Source organism: Sinohyriopsis cumingii, chromosome 15, assembly GCF_028554795.1.
Source record: "Sinohyriopsis cumingii isolate HCF-2022 chromosome 15, ASM2855479v2, whole genome shotgun sequence".
In the NCBI taxonomy this organism is placed as follows: domain Eukaryota; kingdom Metazoa; phylum Mollusca; class Bivalvia; order Unionida; family Unionidae; genus Sinohyriopsis; species Sinohyriopsis cumingii.
Window position 1 is genome coordinate 60,650,483 of NC_142975.1, and position 21,474 is coordinate 60,671,956.

The following is a 21,474-nucleotide window of genomic DNA, read 5'->3' on the forward strand; positions in this document are numbered from 1 at the left end:
ATCTCGTATGCCTTATTTATCTAGTTATTTCGTATGCACTATTTATCTAGTTATCTAGTATGCACTATTTTTCTAGTTGCCTCGTATGTACTATTTATCTAGTTATCTCTTATGTACTATTTCTTGCTCAGACTTTGACCAACGTCGTCTCTGAAAACTTGTTCGATTTCTAGAATAAAGTCTTCTGCCCTTAATCTGCTGTTATAATTAGCACAGACTTAATACAGTTTTTCTTGGGTTTGCCACAACATTGCCATATCGGAAAACAATTTTCTGTAACGGTTTTGACTAGAGACTGTGCTTAACTAACCTCTAATTTTCTTTAGGGTCTCATTTAGTTTTTAAAAGGGCCTTTCTTAGTGGAGTGTCAGAACATCTGAACTCCGTGACTTTCCACATATGCTGGCTTGTGTCGAGCTTATATTGCAAAGACCTCATGAAATGGACTCAGATCACAATATGTATTTCCTATATCGTCTCTACATCTTTTGGTTTTCAGTGCTGAACTTGACACTGTATCCAAATCCTAAAAAATCATAGTTTAATCTGAAGTACCAACAAAGATGAACTCAGAATTAAGGTTTTATCACAGGTTATCCAACATTGCTTTGTGAGGCTAGACTGTGAACAAATCAACGTGCATAGGGTTACAGATTCATCTCTCATTGTGCACTATAGCCAAAAGATACACAGACGCCCACACCATAATGCCTATATTATAAGGAATAAACATATACCTAAATTTAACTCTTTTATCGCCACCAATATGAAAGTGGAAAAATGCTCTAAAAAAAAGACTTGGACTATATTTGTGGGTACTAAACCTGAACAAGTAATTGTGACCCGGGTCCTATCAGGCCAACTTGTTATGGCCAAATTGTAGTGATGCGTTTATATTTGCATGCCACACATATTGCAACGTTTCACAGCAAATGTTTTAGAATATCACAGCAATAGGGCCTGTCAGAGCTGACATGAAGTGTGTAGTGTTGGTGTTGCACAGGGTGCAAGTTTGTTGCCAAGTGCTCTCGAGACACCGACACTTAATTTGCTTTATCTTCCTTAGTTATAGGAATTTTTCAATGCACTAAAAACTTAATTGTAATACATAATAATATCAATATGAAAATGTGTTTTAAATAAAAATATTGATCAATACAAATTTAGTAGAATTTTTAAATTTAGAAAACTAAATTTTAACATAAAATTAAATTTTCATACAAATTTTAAAGTTGAAACTGACCAATTTTAGACAGTAAAGTTGACCAGTGAATGGTATTTAAAACAGGTGTTGATTTAGGGTTGTACAACGTATAACATATTGTCATGCGGAGGTGAAGTTAAATAGCTCACGGTAATTTTTGTAGCAAATTACAATATGCCTTTAAATGCACATACATAACTAAAGAAACAACGATAAATTCCATATTCCACATTTACTGTGTCATGTACTCAGCTAGATGCTAGTATTAGTATTAATATTTTGCACTTAAGTTTCCCATTTTAATGGGACCACTGCCATGTTTTATAGCAAATACGCATTGCGTTTCAATGTCAGTAACCACAAAAGGCGATTACGTAATATGAAAATAAAGTTCCAGAGAGGTTCTGAACATTGGTGCTGATCTCTCGCATGAAGACCTAAACCATGTTTTGAGGTGATATATATCAGTGTGGAAATACGAACTAATCCTGGTAATTTATGGCGGGTACATTATACATGTCTTAGTGAGATATTGGCATCATAGTCGGAGTGTAGGACAGTCTAAGAAATCTAACTCCTCCATCACGTTCCAGATGCCAAGCAAGACTTGAAAAGATATAGAATGTTTCACTTAATCTTATAGATCGGTAAGATGGAGGTAAATGAAACTAAGAATGTGATTTGTAAATTATATTAAGTGTGTATTCACAGGAGAATAAGACATTTAGCTTGACATAGTGACACTGAGAAATGTGAAGCAATGGACATGTATTAAAGAGACTATTCATCCCAAAATATATAACGTTTCTAGAAATATCTTATCAGATTATGTTCAGCCATTTTCAGCTCAGTAACTAAAACGGTATCCCAGCTGTCATCAACTCAGCTGTAATCAAGTTTAAGGCAATGTGGGAATTTATAAGTTTGATCATTTGTTGCAAGAATAACTACACACCAGTATACATGGAAGTTAAGAGACAATGTACTAAATTCAAAATATTACCTTAGTAAGTTAATTCATGATGGAAAAACAGTTTCTGAATATTTAAAGTGAATACAGTCAATTATGTGCCTCACAGATCAATTATAAATATCGATAGATCTTATATCATCAGCTAAATGTGAATTTCTGATCCCCAAAACTTGTCAAAATGGACGGGCATTTTGCATCTGTGGGACTTGTACCATGTACTTATAAAGACAGGCTGTATAAACGTAACTGAAATGATCTGTTGGAACATCTTCTAGTGCATTTTTAAGAGTGGCGGTTATCAATTATTAAGTGATTGATTCATTTGATTCAGCTAATAATACAACACCGCACTGTCAAAGTACTCAATTAAAATATATTACCATACATCAGGATATTCGTGATGAAAATAACACTTTGTTATATTTAAAGTACATACAATCAAATTTGTGCCTAACAGCTCAACTACGAGTAACGAGAGATCCTATATGATGTCCTGAATGTAATATTCTGAATCCAGTCTAAAATATATTGAAATTTGCTCATATGGGATATGTAACCATGTTAAGATCAGGTGTACAAAGTTAATTCAAATAATCTGTTTGAACATCTTTTGTGTAATGCTTAGGGTATCAATTTATAATTATCAATTATAAGTAACGTTGCACAAAAATGTTACATTGAATGGGATATCAGCTTATGTTACAACGCCACACTTTATCAATCAATGTCTCAACTAAAATGAATAATACAAAGGGATGCATTTTGTCTTAGACTCACTTCCTTTTGCTGTTTTCTTACATTCTAGGTAGACTTTGAGAAAGTACATTGTATTCCTTTGACCTATATTGCTTTAGCCATTTTTCTTTTTCTGAAAGTTTAAAAGGGCCTAGTTGATAACTTGAGTATACTCCACTATACTCTACTATAGTTTTTTAAAAAAATATCCATCCCCTTATTAAGTGTCATATACGTTTATAAACAATTATTGAAAGCCATACAAACAGATTAAACTTACTCATATAATCAACCCATCACAAACACACACATTAACTGCTTGGACCCATAATTAAAGGTACGAATGACCTAAAGGCACAGTATCAACTAGAAATATGTCTTTTTTTTGGTCTGAATAAAGGCCTCGTTCCGGCTTTGAAAGATATTTTCTGTTTCATTGTTTCAAAATATCCACAGTTACAGCTTGTATAAGGTGTACGTATACTTGCATGCTGATCATAATGAGCATCAGCCCCACAGACTATATAATTTGCATTTTTAACACAAATTTTAAAATTTTAATTTATATACATTGCGATAATTATTGAGGCTACATTACTTTTGGCAATGCTTACTGAAGACAACAATGTTTTAAATTTTGTACACATCAGAAATAATGAGAGCAGTTTTCAATGAGGCAGTGAAAATATTTAATGAGTTGAATATCTCTCTCTTTCTTTGAAGATGTAACTATTATTCGTTCGCAAGTTCTTATGGGATCAAAGTGTTGTCAAAGCTAGTTGTACTGCTGTAGAAAGTTGAAAAGAAAAAAAAAAACTTGGTAAGGTTTGATCTCGAGCATAAAATTAATTTGATCCATTGTTTCAGATATTATTTTCGTAATTCGTTTTGACCGCTCCGGTGGCCTAGTGGTTAGAGCGTCCGTCTCGCATGCCGGAGGTCGTGGGTTCAATCCCCGACCAAGTCATACCAAAAGACTTACAAAAATGGTACTAACAGCTGCATCGCTTAGCGCTCAGCATCAAGAGGTTAGTATTAGGACTGGTCGGCCTGGTGTCAGGATAATGTGACTGGGTGGGACATCATGGTACATGTATGCGGCATGACGCCCCAGTGCTAGACATCACTATTAACTGGGGGGCCCCGAGTGGCCGAGTGGTCTAAAGCGCTCACCGTTACGGATCACTGCCATCTCACCTCTGCCTGCGTGGGTTTGAGTCCAAGGCTCGGCTAGCGTGGGTACATGGGAAAGCCTGCCAGTAGCTTCTCGTGGGTCGGTGGTTCTTTCAGGGTTCTTCCTCCACCAGTTATACTGGCCGCATGTATAGCCTATCTTGTGCTGAAAAATGGCGTTAAACCCAACAACAACAACAACAACACTATAAACTGCCACATTGCAGACATCGTAGCGATATGACTGAAAAATGGTTAAAGCTACGTTAAAAATCCAAATCACATCACATCGTAATTCGTTTTGAAGTGTTTCCGTAATGTAACGTACGGAGAAAGAACAGAGTATTAAGGTTTAAAGTGAGGTTTAGATAAGGTAAACGGGTTGATCAAAGATACTTGTGGAATTTCCTTAATGTAGTTGATAAATAAATGTGTTCCATGGCTAGGTCAATCTGATTACAGGTTTCAAGTTTAATTTCAGCTGTCAGTGCTGGTATGTAAACAAAAAACTACATAGCTATAAAGATGTTAGAGGAATTAAGCTGTTGTGGTTGATCTACGCCGATTTTTATTTCCTACCAAATTAGGACTTAATTACGTGAAGTGAGTAAAGAAGCATTTGATCCATGATGGGCTAGAAGAAAATAACACTGTATTGTAACATAAGATTTCGCGCATCCCACACTTGATGTTATAATAGCTGATTACAAGAGTAAATATAACGATGGTTCTGTGTTCAATACTCCTATGAAAAACATGTCTTTGGGAGACAAAACTGAATCGGCAGGTTTCATATATTTCTTCCCACAAAACAGTAACGGACTCACATGCAAATACATTGCAAAATAATTTCAATTTTTATAAATTGACTGCGTTTTCTGCGCTTTGATTGGATGTAAACAGTCATGTGATACTGATCTGGAATTGTTTACACATCGATAAATTCTGTGGACTACTTTTGGTTTCCTGTTACCAGATCATTTAATGTGAAGTTTTATCTATATCAACGCCTTGCACCCTAATATTAATAACAAAAAGCTCCTACCCACACACTCCTGTGATTTCTGATAAAAAATGACAAGCCACAGCTTAAAATCGACCATTTAAAGTTAAAACAATGTAATTGCACAGACCTTTCAGCATTCCAACACTCGCCACTTTTGCCGAAGAAGGCATATATCAGGTTTCAGAAGCTAATCTTCGGAAATTATTGCATTTCACCGCGACAACATGTTATAACAGCGGTTATTAAAGGTCAGGGTAATATGTCAATCAAGGAGTGTCACAAAAAATGGATACGATTTTGCTCTTGAAAGATTGGAATGCGTAGAAAGTAACAATAACGTTGCTATAACAACACGTGCCACACGCAAGAGTAATTTTCAACACAAAAAAGGAATATGCCAAGTTTAACCGTAACAACCATTTTGTATGTATTAAAGGAATGATCATAACAGTATATCAATGGCATGACCCACTATGACATTCTACCCCGAATCACTGTATATCGATGAATCTTGGCTAGCGAAGATAGGGCTATGTATTCTCTCGCAGTTAAGAGGCTAATGAAAGAAAACTTCAATGTACATAAAAGTGAATCTTTCGTTGGTTAAATCTGCTGATGGGATGTTAGAAAGGAAGTAAATTGCAATTATAAGGATTAAATGATCATGGTAGGGTATTTATCGATGTGTAAATTTTCCCTAATCACTCGCAAAGTAAATAAAGTCCGAAGACTTTATGTTAACTTTGTGAGTGATTAGGTAAAATTTACGCATCGTCGATAAATACCCAACCATGATAATTTAATCCTATATTTAATAAAATGTACCATGAGTTTTGCAATCTGCATCCTAGGTTAACCATTGGGAACTTTATTGCAGTCTTTCTTCGATATTTAAGACACAGCAAAATACGTCAGCTATTAATTTTAAGACAGAAGCCACTTGGCGTAATTATTTAGATCTTAGTATGTGAATGGTAGTCTTAATATTATGGATCAATATTTGTTGTTTGTTTTACTGTGAAATGAATACAATGAAACAGACCAATATCTCAGCAACATAGATGAACGGTACCCAATTCAGAGACTGGACTTCTTTTTTTCGAAAGAGAAATATCACAATCATGTTCGTGAATTTCGAGATAACCTAGCACCTTGAAATACAACCGTCATGGATGTCTTGAAAGTTTTCTCGGATGATATCGTCATTATTTTGAACTGGATTTCCATCATCCTACATGCGTCAGAGGAAGTGAACTATTGGCCACATATCATGGCCTATTACATTTTGCTTCTGAGCAAAGAAAATACCGGGGTCGAGAGAGCACTCGGTAGCGCTTACTTTGCCGAAGGTAAGTGCTAGCTTAAACTTTGATTTTCATTGTCATTTAATTCATTTCCTTCATTGTCGAGATACATTTTTGCATGGGTAATTGTCCTTTCAGCTGCTTGGAATCTTCTAATGAAATTCTTAATATATTCGCATTATTGTTTTGGAGAAAAGGTTGAATCGATTTCTTCAGTAACAGTATTTCTTGCAGAAATTTAATAAAGGTAGTAACATTTTTGTTACTGGATAACTTCATTAGGATCTATAATTTCAATTCTATTTTTATACAGTCTTTGGAAAAAGTACAATGTCTTTTCTCCAAGTTACAAAAATATTTATGCACTATGTCCTTTCTGATATATCCGTTCTACATTTCATGTGTTTATACATTTTTGGAATGATGAATAAGTCTCCGTTTACTTTGTGTTATACGTTGCTGGAATGAGAAGAAAGGTTCCGCATACCTCACGGACATGGACTTATGTCAGTTGCTTCTTTTGTCGCTGTATGTTTGTTGTGCCTTTGTAAATGGTTTTGCTTTCGGATCGTGCACGTAATTAATTCAGGGGCTGAAGAAAGAAAGCACGCTTCGAGGAATTTCTAAACGTGACAATCAATATCAGGTCCAATGTGACGGTGATTAAGAATATAACCGTAACAAAATTACATTCCATATGACCGTACGTCATACAGAGCTTATTACATTTTGATCATCTATTAAATGTAGTCATTAACATTTTATTAATATGCGGAAGTCTGTTATCTGCACACTGGTTGATACTGGTAGACCTGAGCCATATATATGTTCTAGGTTTTAGATATATATTTCATGCAAACAGGACCAAATATTGTCAAGACTACCTTCGGGATTATACAGATCTTCAAATAGATGATGTGATTGACTTAGCTCGGTAGGAAATAATAATGGCCAATTATAAACTTCCTTATTACTGCTACAAAACTATTAGCGAAACATTGATTCAAACAATTATTGTAAAATTTGATAAATTCATCTGCATCTACGTAACATATAGCGACTAATGAAGGCAGTATATGCAATATATTTATTATGCGATGCCTGCCATAGAAAACAATATTTATTGAATGACCAGAAACAATCCAGCAGCAAAATTTAATATTTCTTGTTATAATTGTTTTTAAATTCAGAAAAATGCTATCGATCCACTTGTAATTTCGTTCTTCGTTTTAATAATGTGAATATATTTCTTATAGGCGTAGGACTGCAACCTAACCAAGATCCAACTAAGACTGTCTGAGAGACCCTGCGTAGCACCCTTTGTGGCTGCTCCAATCCAAAAATTAAGAGTATTGAATAATTGAAGATTAAAACCGCATTGCAAGAACAATGTGCGCAGTTTTGGTTGATTTCATACCTAGTTATGGGCAACCCCCAAGAGGTAAGGAAGAGTATTTCCGCATGGCAACCCAGCAGCTAGAAATATTGACGCAGCGCTTTTACAAGGCACTGGTCTTGTACTTGTTTGTGCACGACACTTAGGCGAAAAGGTTACCCTTGGAGTGTTTGTTATTTATAAAAGGGACAACTTAACCATCGTCACTGATCTGAACCTGATAACTGAAGAAAGTTTGGATTTCTTTAACCAGGTTGTCAAAGGGTCATTTCCCCATCCCGCACAAATTCATGAAATGCAAGAAAAAACATAAACTTAAATAGAGCCCTACGAAAAGCATTGTGGGTAAATGCATGCAGGACTAGAACTAGTCTTGGTAGCAGACATTTATCAATTGGTAGTCTGGCATTTGTGTGTTTGGTAAATGTTTATGTAGCGTTTGCAGGAGTGTTTGAAAAAGAAAGGAATTGGTTGGATCAGGGATATCTTTCAGTTTATGCATATAGCCAATAGCCAAGACACATCTTGATATGGTTGATGGTGCATAGTGTTTTTCAAAAAGATACGAGATGAAAAGTGCCAAATTGGTACTTGAAACCAGGAAAGTACTGTTGAATTTGATAGCGGTTGAAACATTGATGTAATGCTTCCAACTGTGCCTGTAAGCTTCCACCGAAGATGGAGAAAGAGCATTTTGTACAAACACGGACAATATTACTCCCATGATGTTAATGTCGGTAGTTCCGGGACCTGTTCTTGGATTTCCTCTGCATTTCTCACATTTACGCTGGTCAATCAATTGTACTGCCTCTGCAATTCTAGTCAGGTCAAAGTTTATAGCTCCGATATAGAGGAGCCGGCATAAGTAATCCTGTGCAACCCTTCCCAAGACTGAGAATCAATGTTGACTTGTTTCAAGGATGATCTGAGGTAATCTTTGAACACATGCGATCGCTTTCCCTCCTTGAGCTCGCCGTAGAAGATATTTGGTAGTTGCTCTTCTGACATCCTGGTAACGTGGCTTGGTTATATCATTTGTGATTTCATCAGCAGAGTGCGACTGCTTGAAATGCTTGCCCGTGTGAGAACTTCAGTCTCAGGCTCCTTCTTCATCAGTATTCACGTGCAGATCATGCGAAATTGGCCCAACCTTTCACCAATGTATATGCATACCATCCAAATCTCGCATGCATCATGCAAAGTCGGCAATACATTTGCATCGTATACTTTCACTTTTGTTTTCAGACATTTGCTCTGCACGTCTGTACTTGTGCGAAGTATATAAAAGGCCACACTTGCCATAACAATTATTGCACGTTGGCTTTGTCTTTGATGTGGACCACATGAGACAATTTCCAAATGAGATTGATGAACTTGTCCACTGCGCGCGCGCGTGTGTGTGTATGAGCTTGTATGATTTACATTACGAGCGAAACCATTGTGTAAAGTGCTAGTTCAAATGTGGATTTTGTTACAGTATCTGTCAAAATTGTTTTTATTGCAATACCAGTTTATATTTTTTGTTACAATACCAGTTATAATGTAACTTTCTTACAGTGCTAGTTAAAATGTTGGGTTTGTCACAATGCCAGTTAAATTGTGGTTTTCGCAGCAGCGCCATTTATTACTTGTTTTTTTTTGTGATAATAACCAGTTAAGATTTCTTTTTCAATATTATAATGACAGCTAAAATGTATTTTTTGTAACAACTTTTTATAGTGTGGATTTTGTTAAATGACAGTTATACTTTATTGCACATGTTACAATGCCAGGTAAAATGCTGATTTTGGGACAACGCTCGTAACAGTGTGGGTTTATTACAATGAAAATTAAAATTGTTTTACGTTTGTTACAATGACAATTAATAATTTGCCAACCTGAATCTATATTATGGTATTCTCAAATTATGACTCGTAACCACTTTCGACGCCTGGAATATGGCCAGAAAGAAAAATAAGTTTTTTTTTTCTTCTCAAAACCCTAATGGGTCCTCAAAACATTTATGTGCAAGGTGTAATAAATCATTAAAAATCGAGCCACCAATCTTAATAATTTAATCACAATATTATTTAAAAGTTTATTATTATTCAGGGGAACTAAGTATGTCAACAGAACTTAATAAGCGTTTTAACACTTGACGAAGCAATATTATTTTAAATTTGCAAGTTTAATTACAATGTGTATCCTGGCATTTTAAAGGTATACATATGGATGTTAGTGTGACTTTACGGTGAGCTGTATGATTTCGTGAAGATAATTTGACTCGTCAACTGTCGTGGAGGAAGATATGACTAAGCAGTTCTTTCGGGGCCGACCATCTTTCCTAAATACTATAAGTTTATAGCGCAGAGATAAAAAGATATTTCTTAAGTGTCCGAGGTTTTTATTTGATATTGCTACTGAAGATAACATTAAACAGTCAGTGGAATCACAGTCCTTGAAAGAGAGAGAATATATGTTCTTGTCTATCTAAGACCTATGACTTGATCTTCGCCTGGCTTTGTAATTTTCGGATACTAGAGGTCATTGCGGAGTACAACTGGTTAACTGCACAGCACGGCTAAAGGGTCTGATCCATGAACATATCTGATTTTTTTAATACCTCTTCCAACAGATGTAATGATTTGTACACACTATTCTGCTTAGCGTAATGTTTATCTTCTAATTCTATAATTAATTTCATCAAACCTTTCCAAATGATGCCTGCTTAATAACAATGATCCTAGAATCGACCACATCTTAGTCCTGTTGTAGCTAATTAAACGGTAGACCTTCCAACTGTGACTTTGCAGCTGTAGTGTTGTTCTTCACCATGGCCAACAATAATTTAATGAAGGATTGATCAGAGTGACATTGCCGTTTGCTCTGCTTATGAATATTCGAGATACCGAGCAAAGACACTGAAGATACTGAAGACACTGAAGCACGATAGGTGGAACAATTTAACTTCCAAATGGCTGCGAACATAATCACTGAACGATATTCCCAAAAGCGTCCGACAAAACTGGTATGAATGTAAATACTTAATGATAACCTCGTTGAAAGCAATAAAACCGCTGCCAGAAGAATACTACTTGTGTCTCAGTCGAAGCGTAATAAAAGTATTAACGGAGAACGGGTCTTGGATCCAATCATCTTCTTCAGAAAAAATACGAAGAGATAAAGGTAAACACGAATAGAGCTGAAATACAGCATGATCGTTTTGGTTGTCGTCTGTGTATTGTTGTCTATGATGGCGTTCTCAGTTCAGAAGCTGACGAGCAAAATCCATCAATTTGTCATAGCTCTAGAACAGTAAGCTAATGACCTAGCATAGGAAAGGAAGAGAACGGAGACTCTACATTACCAGATGTTACCCTCGTCTATGGCCTTGGAAATGAAACAAAATGGATCAATTATCCCAGAATCTTTTGCATCTGTGACTAATGTTTTCAGACATAGTCGGGTTCACAAATATTGCCTTCCGATACGCACCCATGCAGGTGGTGGAGCTGTTAAATACCTTATACCTGTTATTTGATGGCTTGCTAAATAATTATGACGCCTACAAAGTGGAAACTATTGGTATGTGAATTTAAAATGAATTAACTCACATTGTATCAGTCCAGTTTTCTATATCGTGCAATAAACATTCCATAGGACCTGAAAAGGTGCGTTAAACACTACGTACAAGCCATTGGATGGCCTGATAGTATTTAAACGCGCATAAAGAAAAAACTATGTTTATGTGAGATTGACTTGAATCTACTCCAATTTTATCCGGAGAATTATATTTAGTTTAATTATAGATCGTACGAAGAAAGCAGCACAATAAAAAAATATAACTCACAGCAAATACCAGACAATCAGTTACTTCACATTTCGTCACTGGGCATCGAATTCAAAACCTGAAGGTCCTAAACTAATTTTACATCCATTGCATTGTTCAACGTACTCAACTAATTTTTTAAAATAAAAAAATAAAATAAAACGCAAGTGAGAAATTTAATAAATAATTCAACATCTCTGTTAAGTAATTGCTGAAAATTTCGTTGAACTTTGGGAAACAAATGGAAGATTTGTGCTGTGACGAGTCTATATACACTATATAGACATAAATATCACGGAGTTCAACTAGACGAAACCAAGTGGTAGAAAAGATTTTTTGGGGGGTAAGCATCATCATCTGTTTGTCAATAAATGTAATCAGGAGACAACTGGATCTGTAATATTATACAATCATTGCCTTAGTTCCCTTAACTTAGAATACATTCTTATGAGGTACGAGTATTTGCTGATGGCAGCACAATGATGTTGGACGTATACACATAAATTGCCAGTTGCCTATGGTTCAATTACCTTAACAAATACCTTACTTACCCTCTCTCTCTCAGCTGATGGAATCTCCCATCGTTGACTTAAACATGTGCGGTACAACTAATATACTACTTAACGCACCTGCTAGGGTGTGGCTCACTATGCCTTAGTCACATAAAATACTAAAATGTGAATCACATGAAAAATTTTTCAAATAAAAATTTAACTTACTTGCAATATATGGTAATTTATTGGAACCACATAACCCGAAGGTCACCGTAAAATGCAATAATTTACACTTTAATGTCATTGAACCATCACGGTTACCAGGTGCTATTTGCTTGCACTCTATAGAGAAGCTTGTCTCAGGTGAACATACATACCAGGTAGAATATCATATAGTCTCGGCCTTGCACATAATATTATATGAAATATCTTCAGCGATACTTATAAGCTCGATGTATTTAAATATTTAGGTGGTCGGTTACATTTCCTCCTTTCGCTGTATTTAACTAGTAAGCTGATCTTGGTGCATTTATTCGTTTTTGGTACAAGATAATAATTGCTAACACGAATTTGGGTTTTTATTGTGAGAAATGTAGATTTGAGATAATTATATTTTTCCTCTTTTTCAGACCTAAAACCTGAATATAACAGATATTTCATGATGTTAATCTAACATCAAAGCTCATGTTGATGAACTTTCTTCTTAAATGTAGTTTTGTTACTATGTCTCTCAGAGCGCCGTTTAGTTAATAAGCAATGAACTGTTGATAAATACAACTATTGCTAATATTACCAACTTACATGGGATGCTTACATATACAAGAAATAACCTTCATGTCCTTAGACCTATTATCAGTAACAGGCAAAATACAAATACCACATATGCCTGAGGAAACTTTACAACTACGGATTGGAATATAAATACCGGTAAGTGTAAATACTAAACCTTCTTCATAAACATTTGTTGGAACACTTTTAAGAAACCTTAACGCCAGTAAAGGGAACCATACATCCACTAACCAACCATGATTTCTAAAATGACGTAGACAATGAAATATATTTCACAGCAGAGAAATATTTACATATAACTGGTTTTGGGGTATTGTGCTTTTCATAGAAAGCAATGTAAACCAGCTATTCAGGGGATTTTATTTTGTCTCCTACAAAAGCTTGCGCTCATGTTAAAATGTACGTTGGCTAAGGAAAATAATCTGTGTTGTATGTTTTGTCGCACAAGCGGATTAATAAAATTCACTGTGATATTGCTATTAATCTGCATATAATAATTTTTCCATTGCATCAGGTCCCGTTGTATCAGCAGTTGTGATAAAAAAAATGCCGAGGATCTGTGTATTTGGCGTCACAGTCAACACAGCATCCATAATAGAGTTGACTGGGAGGGTAGGACAATAAACTTTGCTGCATTTAATACATTTAGTTCTGATAATTGCAATGGATTTCCTTCTTCTTTTTTGTACTTCGTTTCATCTTCTAGATATTAGTGTGGTCACAAGAACTTAGCTGGGTTTTTCTCAAAATGTTGGATGATTGTATGTTTCTTCTGTCTGGACATAATGTAGGAAATATGTAGTGTCTTATGTTAATTGGTGATGTGTATTAATCGATAGCCATGTGGACAGTGAGGGGTCAATTCTGTTCATACATTTCAGATGACAAAGAGGCTTTTTCTTTACAATACATTTACCATTCATTGTCATTTGCAGATTATTTTACCTAGTTAAAAGCCATATATCAGCTGTAAGGGATAAACTTTTCTTAGCAAAAGTACACACAGTGCACGTAATATCGTGTTCAGCAGAAACCTGTCGTAGGAATTATAGGTGCAGCATCTTTCCTACCATTGGACAGGCATCAACCATTCAAAGATAGATTACAACGTATGCCGAATTTCGACTAGACGTAAACAAAGCAGTATCAACAGTTAACTTGACAAGCAAACATTTCAAATTTCTGCAAGCTGAAAAAGTGGCGAATCATGAAGCCAATTGCTATCTCAGAATGTTATAAAACGGAGACACGATGAGCATCATACCTCATAGCTGATGCAAAGGAACTTCTGCATACATACTCAAAATATAGTAAAACCCATACTGAATGGTACTATTAGTATTCTCAGTGCAACAATGATACAGTTTGAATCAAATAATGCTAAATCAGAGATAGCGTATGCGTGACAGAAATCCTATGTGTCATCATGTTCGAGTTACAAGTGTTAAAAATGGATAATAATTAAATATGACACAAACTGTGGACCACCGATTTTGATATGAATAATGGTCTTCATAACACACAAGGAAACTGTTTATAATGTGTTTTCATTCTTCCACTTTTAGCCTCTACGTAGTATACAATAAATAACATGTGAATTACGTCATTAAGCATAAAATAAAGGTATGGTCTAAATCGATTTATCCCTATAATACAATGTTGTGAGTTTCTTTAAGATAAAAACGTGACGAATGTGCCGAATCTTAACACTAAATGTTTCTAACGTGATTGATTTCAGATAGCTTTTGGACGATTTGCCAGTCAGCTACCAGGCTTATAATCCCCTCTTTACTATAGTATTATTGATGAATAATATAATTTCGAAAGAAATTTCTCTGTAACGTAAACTTAATCTTTTACTGGATTATCACTTGTTATAATTTATTCCTTAATCAATCCTTGTTTGTCATTTAGAATATTAATTTGTCAGCAAAATGAAAATGGCATCCAAATAGGATAAAATGCAAAAACTAGGATGGTACGCTTATATATACGTGTGTTAAGGGTTTCATAAAAGTTTTTTTCTTCTTCACTTTGTTATATTTTTGAAACCCCTAGATGGAATTTCTTCATAATCTAGACTCGGATAATTCATTTTTTGTAACGATCCCTCAACCATTTCACATTCTGGTCAAGGTCTCAATCTGTACAGCAATGCTTTTTTGTGGGAGATATAGAAACAGAATAATATGTAAGCATTTACATGCTTAAGTGTGTATGTATGTATGTATGTGTATCGTTGATTCAGTTTGTTTTGTTTTCTTTGTCACTTATTTCGTTTGATATGTAATTAACCAACGTTTAAAAACTGCATAAAATCCATATTTCGCCTAACTTGTCTCACGAGTCACACGATGCTAAGCTTACTCTTTTGATATGCTATTATCTTACAGTACATTATAATATACTACAATATATTATATCATATCACATAATATTGTATTTCATTATAAGCTCATTTCCTATCGGCTGTCTGCGACACGTAAGATCCGAGCAGTATTTTCCACAGTACACTGCTTCATATTGCATATTGCATGACACGTGTATCTAGAAATAGTATCTGTATGTGTGCATCATCAATAAGCAAAGCAGTAAGTGACGGTAAAACCAAGCACGATGAGTTTATTCGGATCATGAGGGGAACACATGCATTAAAATTCCCCTGTTGAAATTGAAAGTTGCATGGCAATCGATCGCCTTCCTGTGGAAAACAAATTCAAATCCTATTGACAAAAGAAACTAGTTGCCTATGCGTATCGGTAAAATACTCGATTTTATTGGTCGATATCATGACATAACCATTATAAAGACAAAAATAAAATGAAAAATAAGATTCATATAAGGAAATAAAACAGCAATTTACTATGAAAAAGCTACAAGAATTAAACTATTAAGCTAATTTTGGTGGAAACTTTGTGTATTGTCATTAAAAGGAATTTTGTAAATTGGACCAATAAACAGACTGATTATCAGCATAAAATATTTAGAGGAAACCATGACACCTCACGCTATCCTTGAAAAATGTGTTCGCATAAGCATAACATAACGTAATCCATGTATAGCCTAATGGGAAAATCATCTCACGAAATAATATTGACTTTGATTTCCTTTAAATTTGATTTCTTATCCATAATATTAAAAAGCCAGCAACATTGATTTCACGTTCCCCACGACATGTATTGCCATTTCGAAAATATCATTGTATGATAGGGTTATAACTTGTAACAAATAATCTGATGTGCCATTTCGAAAATATCATTTTATGATCGGGTTATAACAAATAATACGCTGCTTCTTGCACAATACACGCTGCTAATCATAAATCCATCACGATTTTATAATAACATCAACTCAGTAACCGCCAATAGTCTACAGAATAACACACATTCATGAACTATATAATGGCGTGTTCAGTTAAAATTACAGAACATGTTAACAAATAATCAAGGGCTAAACAGGCCTGATCGTATTCACTGACAAAGACGAAAAACACTTCGATTAAAAAAATATCTGATATAGTCAAAAATAAGATCACACTTTGCGTGATTATGATCAAATAGCATGCATATACAAAAGTTCAGTACAGAAAAAAATTGTTACATCTATCTAAAATATATACGAGAGATAAAATCATACAAAATAACGATGCAATTTGAACTTCGTATAATAAGGATTTCAATGTTGAGCATTTGTAAATGACAAAAACGGAAAACCAGTATAAATAACAGTCAGATTTTTAAAGAAATTTAGATTCATGGATATTTTCTAATAAAGCTGGCTAAAATTCAAGTAATACAAAATGAACTTAAGTAGGTAAATATTTTACAGATTATGAAAGGCAAATAATAATATTACTTGTATGGCATGACATTGGGGCCATAACATCACATCCAGTAGAAACAATAGAACGCGTATTTGAATCAATAAGATCTACGGTAGCTGCGATAGATTGTTAATCACCAACCTACATAAAATAATCTGTTACTAGATCATCTACCAATCAATATACAATCTCTACTATTTCATGTAACATACCAAATACAGTGTATTAAATATCGAATACTATAAAGATAACACCTTAATCCAGTACACTTTCAAGGCAAATGTGTTTCTTATGTAGTAGATATGTTAAAACGTTGCACGAAAGGCAAGACCACGAACGTTGGTTTTGAATCGCTTAGAACATAAACAATTAACAATGTATTTGAAGCATCGTGTAATTTATCAACCCACATGAATATGTAAACATGAGACACCGTCTTTATGGAAAGATATTTAGGTCACCGGTGTGAAATTGATTTGTAGGACAAAAATATGTTACTCGTGCACAATAAACGCCACAGTATCGTGAAATTAAAACTATTACATTTAAGTTAGAATATTGGTTTCGTTCACATGATCTTATATAAATTAGTTTCCAGACGCCGTTGATAAACTACGATACTATATGCACTGATCATTTTACCCTGAAACTAGCCTCGATTTTAGTTGTCATAAAAAATACATTTGCGTTGAAATATGAAGTAAAATTTCAGAAGTAAAAAAAAAAAAACAGTTCTACATCTACCGTGTCAGTCCTTAAAATGATATACTTTCGCTATTATGTAAGTATTGCTTTGAAAATGAGGTCAAAACAGAAACAGTTGTTGCTGCTAAATTCCATCTACGATAGCCAAGGTTCTGATGTTTTAACCCTATCTACACCATGGCGGATCTATCAAAGAATTCAGTACTTATGGTGTTTGAATTTCACTTGCAAGTCACCTTATCCAATCAAAGTCAAGTTGCTAAAATTTGAACACTTCCTAATTGATCGATGCAAAGAGAGCACACAAATGGAATGGACTGATAGAAAAATCCATTTTCCACAACCTGTCTGTGTTTGAAAAAATACATTCTTTCCCTCAAATGCATATTCAAATGGTCTCTCTCTGGAAAGTAGTCATACTTTCGATGTTAAACTTAAAAGGAGCCCTTTTGAAGAAAATTTGCTCCACCATTTTTGGCCTATATACAAAGTAACAATGAAACGCTGTTAAACGCTATTGGTTTATTGGCATTACATATTAAGTTGCACAAATAACGAAATCCACTATATATTGTTATGAAAATGCACTCAAATATCGTATCGATCCGCAAGGTGTGGACAGGGTTAACATGATGGAACGTTGGCTAGCAAAGATGGCAAGATTCCCGAAGGAGTCTATTCATGCTGACAGTGGCTATTCGAGAAAAGTGAGATTCACAACCGCAAAACAGTATGGCTTCTGAAAGGAGCAGAGTTAAGAACATTTTTGCTTTAGCCCCGCAATTTAATATAATGTATCTTTCACCTATCTCCAAATGGACTCCCATATCCCCTCGTGCTGAAACAATCAATCCACGAATAACATCTCATTTTAAGGCATATTTTAGAGCAATACACTTTCCATAGCTGTCTGTTCAACTAACGTTTCCTCTGTACTCGAAATCAGGAATTGCGAGAAAAATTGTTATATACTAGAAGACTTTTGAAAGTCTATGTCAAGTTTCTAAGCTATACGTTTCCTCAAACATATTTAAATACAATATACGTAAAGTTCTGATATGTCAGTTACTCTGGGTCAAATTAAACACCATAGATATCCACTCAAAATTCATTGGATTCCACCGATAACTATTCAGGTATCATTGTTAAGCAAACCAAATCCAAGAAGAGTAACATACGCACGGACACTGTGGATCACATCACTTGAACTTGAAACTTGACGATGAACGAACACAGATACAGTTTAGATAAAATCGTTTAGCAATTTTGTTTATTTGTTCTTTTTTATTATTTACAATACTAAATGGTACAATACAACAAAAAACAATACAAGACAATTATACAAAACCTAATACAAAACCACGCAGTACAATATAAATATATTTATTTAGTATTTAGGGTAAGCTGGTAAAGAGATAATGTAGTTGAAGTGTTAAAACCAGAGGCGTTTAAACAGAAGTAAAAGTTTGTTTCATTTAAAAGGGCGTAATATTGAAGATTCAAGTTTCAGTTGACTTATATTAACCACCTCCAATCAGGTAGAAATAGTACGAGTTTACACGTCGTTACACAAGTGAAATAACTTCCTTTCGAACAATAAATAAAACAAAAATGAAGTAATATTGAAATTCACAGGATGCAAAATCAGTGAGCGTAATCAATGTACTCTTTTGACGATGAACCATTAGTCAATAAATATTAGTAGGTGGGAGAATTCATGAGAAATCGTAAATCTACTGTGAATTGATTTTCTTTATTTGATTTTCGTCATTATCAAGCCGACTGACACTAAATACTCTACAATAATTTTTCTTCACTACAGTCGCCAATGCACTTATTTCAAAACATTCATAGCCAAAATTCTATGTACTATTTTAAACGGTAGCCATCAAAGGTTAAAACATTGTGTAGTTTTATATGCTAGTAAGAAACATGTCTGCCAATCTTTTTGTTCTAACTCACAAAGTTTAAAATTCCACTTCCTTATAGAAATTGGTGTTTCGTTGTTTCCAATCAATTTTTCATTTACACAGGTACATCCTTTTCTTATTTTTAATACCAGGATACAAAACAATATTTCTTGACGGTTGGAGCCGTGACTGATTCTGAAGTTTTTATTTCATGAATTTATCACTGTCATTATGCTTCGAAAATCTTTGAAATTAATCTGAATAGAAAACTTCCATTTATTCATCAAACGTTGTATTCAGGAACCGTCTTCATTGACCAAATCATTTACAATTAATATCATCCATTTCTGAAAACATGGTTTATAATAACTCTTTTTTCCATGTAGTCTATATAACATAAGGACTCAACCATACATGTGTTTCTAGAATTGTTTTGGCTGTGTCCATTTTGTAATGCCCTTGTTAGCTCTAAAAGTTTTACAAAATCCTGTATCCAGAAATAAAAAGGTTTCAATATTTAATACTGAAACTTGTAACAGCTTTTTCTATTTAGGTTAATCAAAAAACATTCTTCTAAGCAACGACAATTTAAAACATTTACAAAATTAAATATATGATCATTTAATCCCCCATGATAACCCTTCTCTACGTCATTACGTTTGATTCTGTCTTTTGACCCATGCCATTATAACAGCAAATTTAAAATGAACTTATGTTATGTCATACAAACACATGTATATATATATATATATATATATATATATATATATATATATATATATATATATATATATATATATATATATATATATATATATATATATATGTGTGTGTGTGTGTGTGTGTGTGTGTGTGTGTGTATTCCAATATCATTCTTATTCTTTCTTATTTAATCAGCTAAAACCTCTGCAAACAGGATGAAAGTATATGGAAAGAGATTGTCCTCCTGTCTACACCCTCTTTCCTCTTTTCATCCCGAACCAACTGAAGACTTTACCATTACTAACTACATAAGATTTGATTTTGCGATTATAAAGTTTTATCGAATGCTTATTGGTTTTTCACAATTGAAAAATGTTCCTAATTTTATCAATAAATGGCCATGCAAATGAGTAAGGTTTCAATGTCGACTGCAAGGACTATGCCAAGTATATTGCTAATTTTGGTTTAAAACAATAGGTCATATAAGTTTCTTATATTCTCTCCAATGTATCGTTCTTTTAAAAACACTGTCTGATCTTTATTTATAATTGTGGGTAGTAGAGTTTATCCCTGTTTGAAAAACATGCAGAAGCAATATTGTATGAAACACTTAAAAGTGAAATGATCTGTGCGTTCTGTGCGTAAAATGATTCCCCACTTTTATACGGTTTTAAGTTAATAGTTCTCATTAGAAACTGTCCAGTATCCTACAAAAACAATTATAAATTTTTTTATGGTGAATCAGTCAGATAATGGATATTTCTTCTTACCACATTTTTTGTTGGACATTTGCAGCTTCTATATATGATATAGGTCTATTCAGTAATGTTTCTTTAAATAATTCAGTCTTGGAATTACAGAATAATTAGGCAACGTTTCGAGATCTACAGGATCAACTTCACGCTTTTTTATACGCTACATATAAAATACTTTTCCTTCATCCAAAATTTCGTTCTGGCTCTCTGTTAAAGAACCATAGCTATGAACAAGAGGTGACATCATTTTACTTACGTAGTTTATATTTTCTAAGTTACAGAAATATTTTGTCGCTTTGTCTCCTTTTTACAATCCATATGGCTATAAATATAACCCTGACCTGATCCATCATTTTCTTTCTAATATCTTCTAACTCTTTTCACCCCTCCAATCTGGTAGTTCATTCACATCACTTCTCTTTTCGTAAATGCAACATCCACAATTACTTACTTTTATTCTAGATCTTGTAATTGTTTCCTAAAAGATTAATTTTTCATTCCTCTATTTTCCAACAGAAGCATTTCGAAGAAAAGTTGTTAATATGTGACATGTTTGAAATCAGAAATATGTATATTCTAAAAAGGATCTAATTGTTCAGCACATATATACTGACGAATATTTTTCAAGATAGCTTCTAATATACTCTTTTCGCAGATTCCGGGTCCTTGAATATCAAATTATTATATTTCCAAAAGG

General features: G+C 34.1%; 1 protein-coding gene across 1 annotated transcript in view; it reads right to left on the reverse strand.

Moving 5' to 3' along the window:
* Positions 1-418: 418 nt before the first annotated feature.
* The window catches only part of LOC149781905 (uncharacterized), a 77,521-nt gene continuing 56,465 nt past the window's right edge, over positions 419-21,474 (reverse strand). The window contains exon 7 of the mRNA XM_089935027.1: positions 419-526. Coding sequence (XP_089791153.1) covers positions 419-526 — 108 coding nt within the window. The remainder of the gene's footprint in view (positions 527-21,474) is intronic.